Genomic DNA, 15,869 nt, shown 5'->3' on the forward strand with positions numbered 1-15,869 from the left:
GGAAGGAAGTTGCATGAAATGCATTGTTTGAATCAGCAATGAAGAGAACGCACATCCCAATAAATGGCTTTATTAGTGAAAATTCATTGACAGTTTACAAGCATATGCGATAACTGCATTTAAAAGCAATCTAAGAAGGAATGTATTACATGTGAAACGGTCCTAATAGTTTTATTCTACTTTGCAGAACACCTAGAAAGTAATCAAACAACAGTGTTGTTTAAGCGCAGAATTTTAAATAATGTTTACTTTCCTTATGGACAATAAAATTAATCACTTTGTAAATTTTAGTATGAGTCCTGCAATTATGTACGTTTGACTTTTCCTTTCATTACTTAATTCACAAAATTAATTAGGATGTGTAGGAAATATAAAGTTATATTTTAAATAGTTCTTCAAAACACATTTTCAATGATAATTATTTTTACACATATTTATATTTAAAATAAAATATATAAATATTCCTTCATATATATATATATATATATATATATATATATGAGCTATTTCAAAAAGTGGAAGTACCCTTTTCACATGTAAACAGTTTTAAAGAAATATTTACAAGAGAATAATTTTCCCTCCCAAAGACAATGATCTCCAATATCTCTCTTATTCAACAGATACTCTTCTCATTTTTTCAGCTAATTCTTTTCTCACTTCAATATGTTTTTCTAAGTTTTGCACTTCATGTGGAAGATTGATGTCCCAAACAGACAAACAAGATTGTATTTCTACAAAAGAAAAAAAAAAATGAAACCAGGTTTCAAAGATTGGCCATAAGGCATTTTTATTTTATTTCTACTTTGTTCACTTATATTTAGTTGTCTTGGACAAATATATATATAAATACAGCTAAAAACAATGTATTAAATTACTGCTATTTATAAGAAAGTCCATTTGGAAAATATTTTAAATGTCTTACAGAAACTACTACATGTCAAAAAGAGTGTGGACCTTTAATAATCTAACATTTCATTTTCTGAAAGAAATTATTTTTTCCAACACTGTTCAAAATCAGATCTCATATGGATATTGGTAAGTTGTAAGGAAAAATATCCACATTTAGCTTCAATGTGGGCTAGTTCTCATTTTATAGTGGTCAATATTTCTACTTCATCTCAAAAAATACTCAACATAGTTAAATCACTGAAACTTAATTTTGAAGATTTATGCTTAGATTATTTACACTCTAAAGAAGCTAGCCATCAAAAATACTGAAGTATTATAGCATATGTTATATTTGCTATAAATGTGTAGCACACATAATATTAATTATAATCATTGATGTCACTGCACTGTGTTTGGAATACAGTATCTTATTAAACATTACCTTTTTGGTGTTGTGAACTTTCAGTACTTTTCCGGATATACCCCAAAACCAGCATGACATTTTTAAGGCTTCCTTTAAAAAAAACATGAGTCTTCTGTTAAATCAATATAACAAGCTGGACTTTAAAATGTCCTTGGAACTTACTTTTTTGATTCTACTTTTGGAGACACATCAATTATATTAAATAAAAACACTCCAAGACTAGCAATTATTTAATGCTAGAAAATGTGTGACCTATTCCTTGCTACAATTTTTAGGAATTGTGTCAATCTGAGAAAACAATTTAACCTTTGAAAACTGGGTTGAGGGCACCTGGTTGGCTCAGTGGGTTAAGCCTCTGCCTTGGGCTCAGGTCATGATCTCAGGGTCCTGGGATCGAGTCCCGCATCGGGCTCTCTGCTTGGCGGGGAGCCTCCTTCCCCCTCTCTCTCTGCCTGCCTCTCTGCCTATTTGTGATCTCGCTCTGTCAAATAAAAAAAATCTCAAAAAAAAAGAAAGAAAAGAAAGAAAACTGGGTTGAATGTTTATACAGCCCAAGTTATATAGTTAAATGAGATTGTATGCATGAAGGTGCTTTGGCACTAGTCAAATGTGAAACATTTGGATAAAAAATTGGATGGATGGATATACTGAGAGTCTGTCACAGAACGATACTTTCTTCTCAAGTCATTCACTAAGAAGCCCTGCTGAGCACTAACAGTAAAAGGGCAAACAAACACATGCAAACCCAACCCACATGGAGTTTACGTTCTAGTGAGGAGACTGAAATTAATGAAAAAGATCCAGGACCCCAAAAAGAGAAGTTTGACGTCATCATTACTGACTTCTCAGGGGCTTTGAGACAGGAACTGCTATTTTGAAGAAAGAGTTAATTTAGTCTATCTTCTTGGCTTAGTTAACGACATTAACTTAAATCAAATAAGCAAAGAACGAAACAGCTCATGAAAAACCCTGAGGCAGTATGAAGCATGGTATTTCAGAGGGACTGAAAATATACTAGAGCAGAAAGCACAGAGGAATGTGGTAACTAGCAGAGGCCAGAAAGGTGAGGTGAAGCCATGTTGTGCCTGCCGCACCTTGTAGCGTCTGTTTAAATTTATCTTTATTTTAAAAATCAATTAAACTCACTGAAATCCCACATAATGTCAGTAAGGAACAACCATTTGGGTCCCAAAGTACATAGAAATTAAATGAGAGGTTGGAACAACCTTGGTAGAATAAAACTAGAGAGACAATTCACTAGAGACCTTCTGCTCTGCTTGTGGGGACATGTATCCTGATAGCGAACCAATCACTCACAGCATCTAGTCCAACTCCTTCTGTCTAGCTCCAAAATCCCTTCATAAAAACTGGATAAAAGTAAGGAGAAACACTTGTTCCTCCTTAATGTATTCCTGTTAGAGGAATTTACTATTTTCTTCACCTGTCAAACACATTCTGACCTCTTCGCTAGTTACACAAACTCTAGTTTTGCAGAACTTAATTCCATTGTTATTTTCAGATCAACTTTGCATTTATGCTAATACTATTCTCTAAACCAAATAATTGGTTAAAAGAAAACAATGGAATGTATTTGCGTAGAAAATATATTCACGTGCTGTTATGATTTTTTTCGTATTTAAAGAAAGAGAAAGAAAAGACAAAGTTTGCTTAAAACATCATGATTGTCAATATTCACACATTGCAGAGTTCAGCATATATTGTTACAAGCATATAGATTTGCTTATAGAATGAAAAACCAAATTTAACAAGGGTGGGAAGCATAAACTGATCAAAACAAATGTTTGCTTTAATATCTTTGGTTAAAATTTAAAAATACTTAACATTATCTATTTCCTCTTTTTGCCTTAGGTATAGAAAGTAAGATGTAAATTCAGTGCTCAGCTGCAATAACCTGATTTTCCATGGGACTGGGAGCATCTACTCTCTCCATTTTTTTAAATGGCCCCATTCAAATGTCTCCCATTCCTGTTTCATTATGTGACCTTCCAAGACACTTCACATGACATTGGAAAGTGAAAGAAAAATAAAAAATAAAAGCATATTTTTATAATCTCAAACAACATGGGAAAAGATCTAAAGGAAAGAAACTTACCTAACTGTGCTGTCATCATGACTCTGACAGAGTCACAGAAATTCTGAATTATACGTATAATTCGACGAGTTGAAAGATCAAGGAGTAAAATATGGCCTCCTCCAGTTCCTATCCAGAGAGCAGTGTTCTTCTGGAGGCACAGGGTTTTCACCCTCCCAGTATAAGACAGTTTGTGTTTTGATTCTGCATTTACTTTTACCATTTCCTCCCTAAAACCATAAAGAAAGTATGCATTCATAGTTTTATCAACAATTAAGAGAGAAAACAGATGTATACCTACATATACACACTACATATAGTATCTTGAATTATGAATACATGACAGTATATGTTATATACCATTAAAATTCTACAAAATTAGTTTTGCAAAATACAGAATGCTGAAGTAGCTTCTGTACTTGAAACACGTTATCAAAGATAACACAACAATAGCCCCTTAATGTCAAGAAATTCTGAAGTACATTAAATGGACATAATTTTTATAAATAGCAAGCCTATGTAATTCAGTTTTAAAAAAGAATAAATTCGCCCAATATAAAGAGAAAGTTATTTTCAAAAGCTTTCCATGAACTCTAAAAGTTATAAAGGAAAATTAAATTTTAGTAATTTACATGTAAAAGATATCAATACCAACCACTAAATTCTTCCCTGAGCCAATGAATAATTCATGACAAAAATGAAGTGTCCAGAAATAAAAGAACTCTAATACTTTTAGACCTTCAAGAAGTAAGGGGAATTCCCAGCATTTCAGAATATATATCTCCTTACCAACCAGTGAAAAATGAAAAGATTCTAGGCAAGTAAACTTTGAAGTGTCATTTTATAGATATAGGGTGTAATCTAAACATTCTCCAGGGTATAAAAAATCTACATGGTAAAAACAAAACAAAAGAAAAAATATAAAGTGGCTAGAAAATAAGGCTGGCTGAGGTCCCATTTCCCAGCAGCAGCACACAAAAGAGGTGTCTGATTTAGAGTCTGAGATTTATGTCTAACATCCTGGATCAGACTAAGAACTGGCTGTCAGGTGTGGTCTTAACCCTTTGTCCTTAGGTAGCTAGTGCACTGGTCAGTCCAGTAGGTTATCCCCAATTTTTAAAATTGTTTTGTAACTTTATCTTTAGAGCAAAGTATCCTTGCACCTATAGGATAATTATAAGTAGTGAACTTTGAGAGCTGCCTGGGTGGCTCAGTTGGTTAAACAACCAATGCCTGGTTGCTGCTCAGGTCATGATCCTGGGTCATAAGATCAAGCCCTGTGTTGGGCTCTGCATTCAGCGAGGAGTCAGTCTGGGATTCTCTCCCTCTGCCCCTCCGCTTGTTCCCCCTCTCTCTCTTCCTCTAAAATAAAAAAATAAAAATCCTTAAAAAATGTAATACTGTAACACAACTAGATGTACCATCAGCCGTGAACCCAATATGATCACTTTCAGTAATGTACTATTTTTTTCATTAGAGAATATTCTTTGTAATACCTTGAAGAAACCATAAATATTATGTTCCCTTTTTTTTTTCCAAAATGCAATTTGCTAGATGCTAAGAGATGGTGCTAAAAAGCATTAACAATCTGGTTTCTGAGTTTTTGTTAGTTTTCTAGTTAGAGGCAAAAACAAAGCATAATTAGTCATACTTCCTTTCTCTGTGAGATCTAAAGTGTAAAGACAGCTCATACAAGCATAAAATAAAGAACCAATGACATCGTACCTACAATCAACAATATGTTGTACACCTAAAAATTTGTTAAGAGGGTCAGTGTCAACATTGTATTCTTTCCACAATAAAATACAATTAAAAAATTAATTTACTTTAAAAAGTGCACACAGTCTATTAGTTCACAGAGTTTTTCAGTTTTCTTATCCCATACTTCCACAAATGGGCTATTTTTCTTAGCAACGTAGAGAGCCGTGTCTACCACCACTGCTATGATGTTGGAATCACTGAAAGCTGCATAAGAAAACCTAGAGGGAAAGAGAGAGTGTCACTACTATTCATTTCTTGCAAACAGATTGGCTACCATAGGCTCTATCTTCATGGCAAGCTCTTAGCTAGCCCTTGAAGCTTAACTTAAATGTCAGCTCCTCTGGAATTCATCTCTGACCTATCAAAATACACCAGTCATTCCCTTTCCCACACCAGTACTAGCTGTAATACTATACAGCTTATTAAATGTAAAATTATATTTATTAATTACTGTGTCCCTGATACTAGATTGTAGCTGTGATTTCTTAAGGATAAGGACCATGTATTTTCTATATAACTCCAATCCAGTAAAGAGTCACCAAGTACCTATCAATCTAGTAGATACATATAGTAGATAGACGGGTGAGTATCTATCTAGAAAAATGCCTGGTTAACAAAAGTAGGCAGTTTGTTAAGCAACTGGACAGAAGGATGGATGGATGAAGAATGAACTAACAGAGGAATGAAAAGTCAGGAAAAAGTAAAAATGGTTAAAGTTGCAATTCCATCAGATAAATGACACAGAAGTATCAAAGGGTGTAAAAAATCTTCAGTTCATCATAGGGCAGGAAGATTTCTTTCCTTTGTCTTTCTTGTCCTGGCAAGGGAAGCAAAAACATGTGTTGCTGGAGAGCCACTACATTTTAGGCAATCCTTGAAGACAGCTCAAATTAGTCCAAATATTCCAGAGAATTTTAGAATTTATAAAATACTTTTGTGTGTTATCCTATTTGATCCTCAATAAAAACCTTAGAAAACATTACAGATCTCAATGTCTGTAATTATAGAAAGCTTACAAATGCTAAATAACTTGCTGGAGGCCACATGACTGGCATGGTACAGAAGCAGGACTCTACACAAGACCTTGGAGGCCTGTGGCTCCAGAGGCCACATCATCCTTCACTACCCATCACGCCTCTGTCAGTGAGCATGGATGACAGTAAGAAGGGTAGTGAGGATGAAGCAGCATCTACTTAGCAATGTAGTAACTGCTTAGCCAGGAGAGAGAACAAGGCAACTGAGAAGAAAGTATTTCCATGTGTCTATGAAATCTCTTTTGGGAGATGAACAGAGAGCTTCTCTCTGGTAAAGCATTTATACTCCAAATCTTACATGGAATTATAGGGGGTTGATAGCCATGATCTCATAACATGCTCTATGAAATAAGTTAAAAAAAAAAACTGGGAGCCCTTCTTTTTAAATATTTTCAGGCTTTGGGGTGCCTGGGTGGCTCAGTGGGTTAAAGCCTCTGCCTCTGGCTCAGGTCATGATCCCAGGGTCCTGAATGGAGCCCCGCATCAGGCTCTCTGCTCCGCGGGGAGCCTGCTTCCTCCTCTCTCTCTCTGCCTGCCTCTCTGCCTACTTGTGATCTCTGTCTGTCAAATAAATAAATAAAATCTTTAAAGAATATATTTTCAGGCTTGTTTAGGCTGGCTAGGAGTGTAAATTCCAGAATGAGAATAAACTTATCCGAACATTTACCACACACTAGGAAACAAATCTGTGAACAGGACAGAAAACAAAAATTCTCACCCACAAGGATTTACAATACACAGCAGTGTATCTGAACCCCAACTCTACTTCAGAATCACCTGAGAGCCTGAAAAGAAAAATACTGACCCGTGGGCCCCACCCCACGATGCAGTCTTCTGATTTAATTGGTCTGAGGTGAGTCTCGTACAGAAGGTTATTTTCAGCTACTTAGTGGTTTCTAAGTGGGGCCAATGCTGAGAACCAGTGGGTCTAGTATTATTAAGGAAGCATTTTGAAACTTCTTTTATAACAGCGTGTGAGAGCTGTTGTGAAGGGAAATGAGAGCTGCCATGGAAGAACAAACCCAAGGCACCGAACCTGCGCAGGGGGAGTCCGAGACCACCCCTCAGAGGAAGTGACATCTGAATTAAAACCAGCAGGGAACACAGTCATCATACAAGACAGGGAGAACCACCTTCAGAGGCCAGGGGTGAAAGGAGCAGGCTGTCTTTGAGAACTGAGATGATTTCAGTTTGGCTAAAGCTCAGAGGGCAAGGAGGCTGCAAAATATTAATTTAGAGAGGGAAGCGAGCGCCTTGTAGAGTCTTAAGAAATTTGAACGTCAAGTAAAAGACAATGGGACGCGTGTGACCAGGGGGCGGGGAGGTTTTAAGCAAGAGACTGATTTCAGATTGATTTGCACATTAGAAGAGCCCCTCTGTCTGCAGTGTTGCGAATGGACTGAAGGGAGCAGAACAGGAGGTTGAGAACTGATTAGAAAGATGCTGTTGTTAACATGGCAATCGATGATGGATGAAAGTCTGGTCCGCGGAAGCAGCAGTAGGAAAACTGAGAAATACAAGCTTATGAGGGTCAATTAGAAGGAGAGTTAAGTGGACAAAGGAAGTAAAGGACAAAGGAGTAAAGGATTACTCCTGGAATTTCAGTCTGGGGCAACTGGATGGAGATTGAGAAACCAGGATATTCCAAGATAGGGATTTGTGACTCAAAGCTAATAATAATAACTAATATTTACTGAGAGCTTTCCAAGTGCTGGGCATTATGTTAGCTCCTTATATTAATATTTTGTCTAGTCTTCCAAACATCCCTTTGAGTTAGGACATATTATAATTCTCAGGCTAGAGAAGACTGGGTATTTAAGAAGTTCTTGCCCAAGTTTACATATTCAATACATGGCAAAACCAATATTTGAACTACGATTTATGCTGTTATCCACCAATCTATGCTGGCGAATGTAATAAATAAGAACCAAGTGCAATGATTTTATTAAAATAAAACTCTAAAATTTGAAACAACAAATTGGGACAAGGTTTATAGTTTATTTTCACTTGAAAGTGGTTATCACCAACTTTGCTGTAGAGAGGACATTGGTGTAATTATCAAATCTAGACATGACTTTATTCCCAAGATATAGGTTTCTTAAAATCAACACTTAATGGAAGTTATCCAAAACGCATATGTAACACCCACAGATGAAGTAAAAAACTGTGTTTGTTGTCTATCGAATTCATGTTTAATTTGATACAGAGATAATGAAATTGTTAAAAATTTAGATTGATTAGTACTACTAAGATTATCATGGCTGTTCATATTTTATCCCAAATGTGATGAGGCTGGGTAATGTCTTTAATAGAAAAATAAATAATGCATTTCAAAAGTTTTTGCTTGGATGGCAACAGCATTATTGATACAAGCATAAGGAATAAACATGAATTTTAAATGGTAAATTAATTGTATAGATAGAAATAACTTACAGCTGATTTGTCTTTGTCTCAATGAGCTTCTGAATGGTGAAATCATCAGAAAACGAGAAAAGTTTTGTACCACATCCTCCCCACATGATGTTTTTTTCAGCTGAATTCATGGATTCACTCAAACACATCAGTGGAGTACTGACATTTCCTATATTTAGCATCTTCAAAGGAGCAGCTCCTTTACACTTTGCCAAGAAGAGAAACACATTCAACCAACTGAGTATCTGCGAAATGAAAGGCTGTAAAATCTGCTGCGCTTTCTAAAAGCCACTTTTCCATTGTAAATGGCTAGAGATCTTAAAATAAAAATTCAAAATACATTTTTCAAAGGATTTATGAAAACACGATTCAAGAGGAATGCAGACCAATTTCTGTACAGGAAATAACCCAGGGATTACGCCCTACTAGTTTGTCTCTCATTAGGTAATCAGCTTTTTGATAATAAGGAGTATAAATGGGTAGGATGCGGGATAAATAGATGGAATCACAGATGCCTACATGGAGGAAAGAACAAGTGTTTTACTGATAAATGAGAATCTGAAGAACAGAAAGCTAAATGATCTCTTCCAGACTAAAGAAACAGTTCGTGGCAAACCAGATTTTTTCCCACATATATTTATAAGGAATTATCACTTCATTTATATAAAAATAGAATTACTTTCTTTTTAACATTTTAAATCAGATCTCACTTATCATTTTATCCTTAGTTTATTCGTATAAAATGTAGTCAGTCAACAAGTATTTATAGAGGATCTATTTTTATGCAAGACTTTAGGAAAATAAGATGAAAAGCAAGATTTATGATCCTTGCTCTTAGGGAGTTTACATCACTTCAAAGAGGGGTGGAAATAAGCATACATAAAATAAAAAAACTTGAAAAATTTTTTGATGTAGAACAGATTCAACATTTACCTTAACAGTTTTATCTTCAAAAATTGCTAAATTGCCATCAGCAGTTCCGACCAGAAGAAAGTTTTTTTGCTTGCTGAAAGAAAAAATGGCAAAATTGTTATAAAAATAATGCTGATACTGACCAAGATGGCTGTAACATTCCCCTCCAGGCTGACTAAACTTTAAACAGGTTTCTATGTGACTATGGACCCCTGACCTCTCTTTTCTTTGGGTATTTATTTAGAAAACTTAACAATTGTAAATTCTTTCTCAGCGGATTTGAGATACAAGTCCTCCCAGCCTCTTATCAGTTTTAAGGCTCAGGCATGTCTCTCTCAGGGAACCAGGAGGCTTCCTTTTGAAATGTAATCATCAAGAAAGGCAGGGCCGCATCTCCCAGTCTCTATGGAACTGTAGGAACCTAACTTCAATAATGCAACTAATGAATCTTTGAACACTACATCAAAAACTTACGATGTACTATATGCAGGCTAAGTAAACATAATAAAAAAATAATAAAATAGCAACAATTAGCAAACAAAGATGGCCTAATCACATTGACCCCCCCCTCCACACAAGAAGTCCTCCAGCATTTTTCCATTAGCTCGTCCCAGTGTTGACGAGCACAGTTTCAGCACAGTTGAGTTCAATCTCTGTCCCTTATTGATATAATCTGAAATAAAGTCTTCCTGACCAATTAAATGCCACCTGATGAAATTTTTCTCTGACGATATCCAGATAATTTCAACTTATATCAGTTGCCAAAAACTTGAGTTTCACATTTTTCTAATATTTATTTTCCAGTGTTGACTTAAACCAGAGCAATACATGGGGTATAATCTTAATGACTCCAGGAAATCATCCTGCCCCAACTATTACAGCTATCAACCTGTTACTCACAACTGCAAATCCTGCCATTTGGATAAACTCCTTGGAAATGAGATCCCCGCAATTAATAACGGATGAGTCACCTACTAAAAACTTATGCATTCATTTATTGGATATTTTCTCAATTTGATAGTGAATTGATATGTTTTAAACCAGCACATAACAAGCTATTTATATTCAAAAAAAAAAAAAAAGGATAAAGGAAAACTTATCCCTGAAGAGACCCTACAAAGAAAAATAAACTGATGTGAGGGCTGGTAAGGAAATAGACCAGAGCTGAAGTAATACCAGTGGTAAGGCACAGAAATATGTTAAAAATTAGCAGTTTTTGCTGAAGTAATAACAGTTTTCCACACAATTCAGTCATCTAAAAGATTTGTAATTTTCTCCCACAGATCAAATTCACTATGGCACCTTTGCTTGGGAAAGGGATTGCAATACAAGCAAGTCACAGAATCTGTCATCTTTCCAAGGGTATGTCTCTTATCCCCATCTTCCGTATTGATGACCAAGAGCATGCCAGACTGTGTCCCACACACTATCCAGCTTTCCTTTTCCGCAGGAAGAGGCACCAAAGCTAGGCACAGTATTCTACTATCAATAACTTCCTGTTTAAAAAAAAAAAAAAGAAATCACAGTTTGAAGAACTTGATTCAAACTTCAGTGACTAGAATTTGAATAGAATGAAAATATTGCTATCCAGATATTTAACTCATTTTATTCTCTTGCTCTTAATTTTAAAAACAATGACAATTTTACTTAACCTTTCAACAATAAATGAGTTAACTGGCAAATAATTTTGCGCATCTAAAATGCATCGAAAACTAGAATTAAAATTGTAATTTGCTTTCCGGTATCACTATTTCTCACTCCGTCAAAATAAGATGAGGGAACTGTTCAACTTTAATAATGATTAGGCATAACATTTATTTAGCAAGGCAACAGTCAAAATATTAGGTTATTTTTTAAGTTTAAAAATTTATCTTATATTTGCTAATACAATTTATTGATCCATTTTATAAAGTTGTGTTCAGATTTCTTCTGTCAGTCATGACCGACTGCTATGTGGGAATGAAAGACTGGCTCCCTGGAGAGATCAATCACATGCTCCTGTTCACACCCCAGAATTCCTCATGACTAAAGACTCAGAAACCACATTTTTTGGAATTTCTTCCCCTGTTCTTTTTGTCTTCCTTCACTTCCTTAAAAGTTACTCTCTCCTTTGGGGTGCCTGGGTGGCTCAGTGGGTTGAGCCTCTGCCTTTGGCTCAGGTCATGATCTCAGGGTCCTGGGATCAAGCCCTGCATCGGGCTCTCTGCTCAGTGGGGAACCTGCTTACCCCCACCCTCTCTGCCTGCTGCTCTGCCTGCTTGTGATCTCTCTCTCCCTCTGTCAAATAAATAAAATCTTTAAAAAAAAAAAAGTTACTCTCTCCTTAAATCACTTGTATAAGAAACTCTGTCTCAGATTATTTCTAGGGATCCTAACCTAAGACACACATATATACTACGCTTTTAAAACAAAACACAGACTATTTAATTTCATGTAAATCCTCTTGTTCTACCAGAAAACTAAGTAATACTCCTATATTGCTTTCACTTAATTTCTTCCAAAGTAATTTTTTACACTCATACATGGTTTAACATCATCCATAAAATAAATTTTTTAAAGTATCTGTAACTTAAAGGGCACTTGAATTTACCTCAGAAGTCTGTTTTTCTGTATTTAAGTCAAGAAATAAGAGCTGTCCTTTGTCACGGTGCCCACAGCCCAGCCAGATGCTTGCATTCTTGCTGTTATGATATGTAGCGACCATGCATTCAACACTAAAGTTTTTAGGTATTGATATATGCCTCATCAGACAGATTAACTCAGCTGAATTCAAAATGTCAAAGACCTGAGAAAGTTTAAAAATAACAAAATAATGCAGATCAAGTTAACATATGTCCTCTTGAAAGATCATATTATTGTGCACAATGTAGAATGACACACTATAGCTCTATCAAGAAAAACCTAAACCTGTTCAACTGAGATTTAAGCCAAGCAAAGGATAAATAATCAAAACTACAGATAAAATTACATTAAAGTAATACTTATTTTTAGACTAAGCACAAGACAGACTCTTTTGTCTGTATGGTATGTTTTGTAACTTAAAAAAGACAGAAAATTTCAAAAGTGCCAACTGAACAGAAATTTGGCAGTCAGGAGCTATTCTTCACCCAATTCGATACTGCAGAGCTACACCATGTTACAGATACACACAGGCCACCAATGAATGGAACAGACCTTCTGCCAAGTGAACGGAAAAGAACTTTTGATCTTTGGTAATGAAATTCACAAATCACTTCTAGATTCTGTTTTCATGTTTTTCTTTGAAACACTAAAGACCTAGAGTGACAGGGGAGGGGGTGGGGACCACTGTAAGGAAACAGAACCAGGACTCGGGAAACTGGAATTAGAGCCACGATACAGCCACCAGGAGACATCACCTCATACCCGCCAGAATGGCGAGCATCAAAAAGACAAGCGGTAAGAAGTGCCGGCAAGAATGTGGAGGAAAAGGAACCTTAGTGCGCTGTTGGCGGAATATAAATTGCTGCAACCACTATGGAAAACAGCATGCAGATTCCTCAAAAAATCAGGAACAGAACTACCATGGAACTTCCTTCTGGGTATATACCTAAAGGAAATGAAATTATTATCTTTAAAAGTTATCTGCACCCCCATGTTCATTGCAGCATTATTCCTAACAGCCAAAACGTAGAAACAACTTAAGTGTCCATCAATGGATCAATGAATAAAGAAAATATGATATATATGTATGTATGTGTGTATATATACACACACACATACACACACACACACACACTGGAATATTATTCAGCCATAAATAAGAAGGAAATTCTGCCATTTGTGACAACATAGATGGACCTTGAGGGCATAATGCTCAGAGACAAATACTGTATGGTATCACTTATACATGGAAACTAAAATACAAGAAAATAAAATAAACAAAATCAAACAAGCTTCTAGATATAGGAAACAGACTGGTGGTTGCCAGAGGCAGGGTATGGGAGTGGGTAAAATGGATGAAGGGGGTCAAAAGTTACAAAATTCCCGTTATAAGACAGGAATGTAGTGTATAGTATGGGAACTAAAGTTAACAATACTATACAGTATATTTGAAAGTTGCTAAGAGAGTAGATCCTAAAAGTTCTTATCACAAGAAAAAAATTATAACTTATGAGGTAATGTATGTTAACAAAAGTTATTGCAGTAATAATTTCATAATATATACATGCAAATCATCATGTTGTACACCTAGAAACTAACACAGTGTCTATGTCAATTATATCTCAACAAAACCAGGGATGGGGGGGGAAGGTAGGGGAAGTAGCCAAGATAACTACATAATGTTTGTTGAAGTCAGTGTATGTACTCAGCTATTTTTGAGTAGAAATTTTAAAGGTGAACAAAAATTTTTCAAAAAGTTATGATACAAAATCAAGAGTCCACAACATAAAGAGGGCTCTTGGTTTTGATCTATTAAAATTTGTCTCAGTTCAAAACATAGCAAGCAATCTATTTCTGACAATATGGTGGAAAATGTTAGTTGGACAAACCACCCATCTAAAAGCAACTTAAAATGCTAAGGAAATTATTTTTTTAACCTCTTAAAAATCTTAAAAATCTCACAACGTCTTAAGGACTTACCAGGCCAAAATATTAGTGAAAGAATCCAGTGAAAGACAGAGAGGTCAACCGAACACTCAAGTCAGATATTTCCTTAACTGCATTTATCTACCGAAGACAAACTGATGTGGTTTTCAATATCTTGTCAGCCAGTGAGAAGGAAGTTTAAATCTAGAGCCTGCCCAAAGTGGAGTCCAATGAAGGTCTGTTCCCAAAGGGCTACATATTTAGAGTAAATGAGAAACAGAAATAAAGCCGCCCCATGCTTCCACTTTCTCTGATAAAAGCAAAGGTGCCTGGGACTTTACAGATAAAGGGCAAAGAGAGAAAAGAACCCTAAGAAATTGTTATCCACAAGCTTGCTCTCAAGAAGATTTATAGACCAGATTCCCATCGCCTGGGTAGTTAAAAACAAAAAACAAAAAAACAAAAAACAACCCTCAAGCCAGGAATTGAGTTTAAAGCAATTTGCAGCAAGAAAATTGAGAAAAAAATGCAAAAGATCTGTATGCAAAATTATAAAACTATGTTGAAAAACACTTAAGAAAACATTATTAGGAAGATAACCCACATTCAAGAATAGAACAACTTAATATCACAAACAGAGAATCCTCCCCAAATTGTCTGCAGATTCATTGCAAGTACAAACCAAATCACAGTAGGGTTTTTCATAAAAGTTGACAATGTGATTTTTAAATTTATATGGAAAAACTAAGCCCAAGAACAGCTAACACATTCCTAGAGGAGAAAAATAAAGAAAGAAAGGAGAACTCGTAAAGTGACAGAAATTAAGACAGGATAGTATTAGAGGAAGAACAGACAAGTTGACCAATGCAAGAGAACACATGTGTGGATGTGTGTGTATCTGATCAATTATAAAGTGAAAATGCTGGGGTTTGGGGGGCAGGGGGAAGAGATCAACAGGAAAAAAGGGAAGAAACTATTTAATAGATGAAGCTGGAAAATTCAGCTACCATATGGGAAAAAGGAAATTGGATTCAGATAAAAAAATGTCAGTTCCTGACAGGAGAACTTCAATGTCAAAAGCAAAACTTTTAACCATTTTGATAAAACCACAGGTAAATATTTTTGTGACTCTGGCAGAGATAAGGACTTCTTAAAACAGGGCCCCAGGGCACCTGTGTGGCTGAGTTGGTTAAGTGTCTGCCTTCCGCTCAGGTCGTGATCCCAGGGTCCTGGGATTGAGTCCCAGATTGGGCTCTCTGCTTGTCAGGGAGTTTTACTACTCCCTCTGACCCTCTGCCCAACTCGTGCTTCCCATCTCCCTCTTTCTCTCTCACTCTCTCCCTCCCCCCCTCCCAAAAGTAAATAAAATCTTACCAAAAAATAGGATTCCAAAAGTAATAACCATAAAGAGTGTTGTTAAATTTATCTGTATTAAAAATTAAAATATTCTGTTCATCAAAAGGCACTCTACAGGAAATAAAAAGGCAAACCACAAATTGGGAAAAGAAATTTGCAATATATATAACCAACAAAGGATTAGTACTTCCTTTTTTCTTTTTCTTAATTCATCTGTATGCAAATAATCCAATAGGAAAATGGGCAAAGTAATGAACAGGCATTTCCTAGAGGATTAAATATATATAACCAAAGAACATATAAAGAGATGGTCATCCTTGTTAGTAATTAGGAAAATCCAAATCAATACAGAAGACAACATATCTGGAAAAATTAAGAACTCAGACAGTACTAAATTTAGGGAGAATATATAGAGAAATGTTTACCCTAACATATAGATGAT

General features: G+C 35.7%; 1 protein-coding gene across 1 annotated transcript in view; it reads right to left on the bottom strand.

Annotated features, from left to right (window-relative positions):
• Nucleotides 1–478: 478 nt before the first annotated feature.
• LOC111161332 (leucine rich repeat kinase 2) overlaps nucleotides 479–15,869 on the bottom strand; it is a 130,871-nt gene continuing 115,480 nt past the window's right edge. The window contains exons 44-51 of the mRNA XM_022524930.1: nucleotides 12,114–12,308; nucleotides 10,826–11,019; nucleotides 9,545–9,617; nucleotides 8,633–8,817; nucleotides 5,231–5,383; nucleotides 3,426–3,634; nucleotides 1,331–1,402; nucleotides 479–731 (exon numbers count right to left, since the gene is read on the bottom strand). Coding sequence (XP_022380638.1) covers nucleotides 610–731; nucleotides 1,331–1,402; nucleotides 3,426–3,634; nucleotides 5,231–5,383; nucleotides 8,633–8,817; nucleotides 9,545–9,617; nucleotides 10,826–11,019; nucleotides 12,114–12,308 — 1,203 coding nt within the window. The 3' untranslated portion in view covers nucleotides 479–609. The remainder of the gene's footprint in view (nucleotides 732–1,330; nucleotides 1,403–3,425; nucleotides 3,635–5,230; nucleotides 5,384–8,632; nucleotides 8,818–9,544; nucleotides 9,618–10,825; nucleotides 11,020–12,113; nucleotides 12,309–15,869) is intronic.

The sequence above is a fragment of the Enhydra lutris genome, unplaced genomic scaffold (genome assembly GCF_002288905.1).
Source record: "Enhydra lutris kenyoni isolate GAN:26980312 unplaced genomic scaffold, ASM228890v2 scaffoldscaffold84, whole genome shotgun sequence".
Classification (NCBI taxonomy): Eukaryota; Metazoa; Chordata; class Mammalia; order Carnivora; family Mustelidae; genus Enhydra; species Enhydra lutris.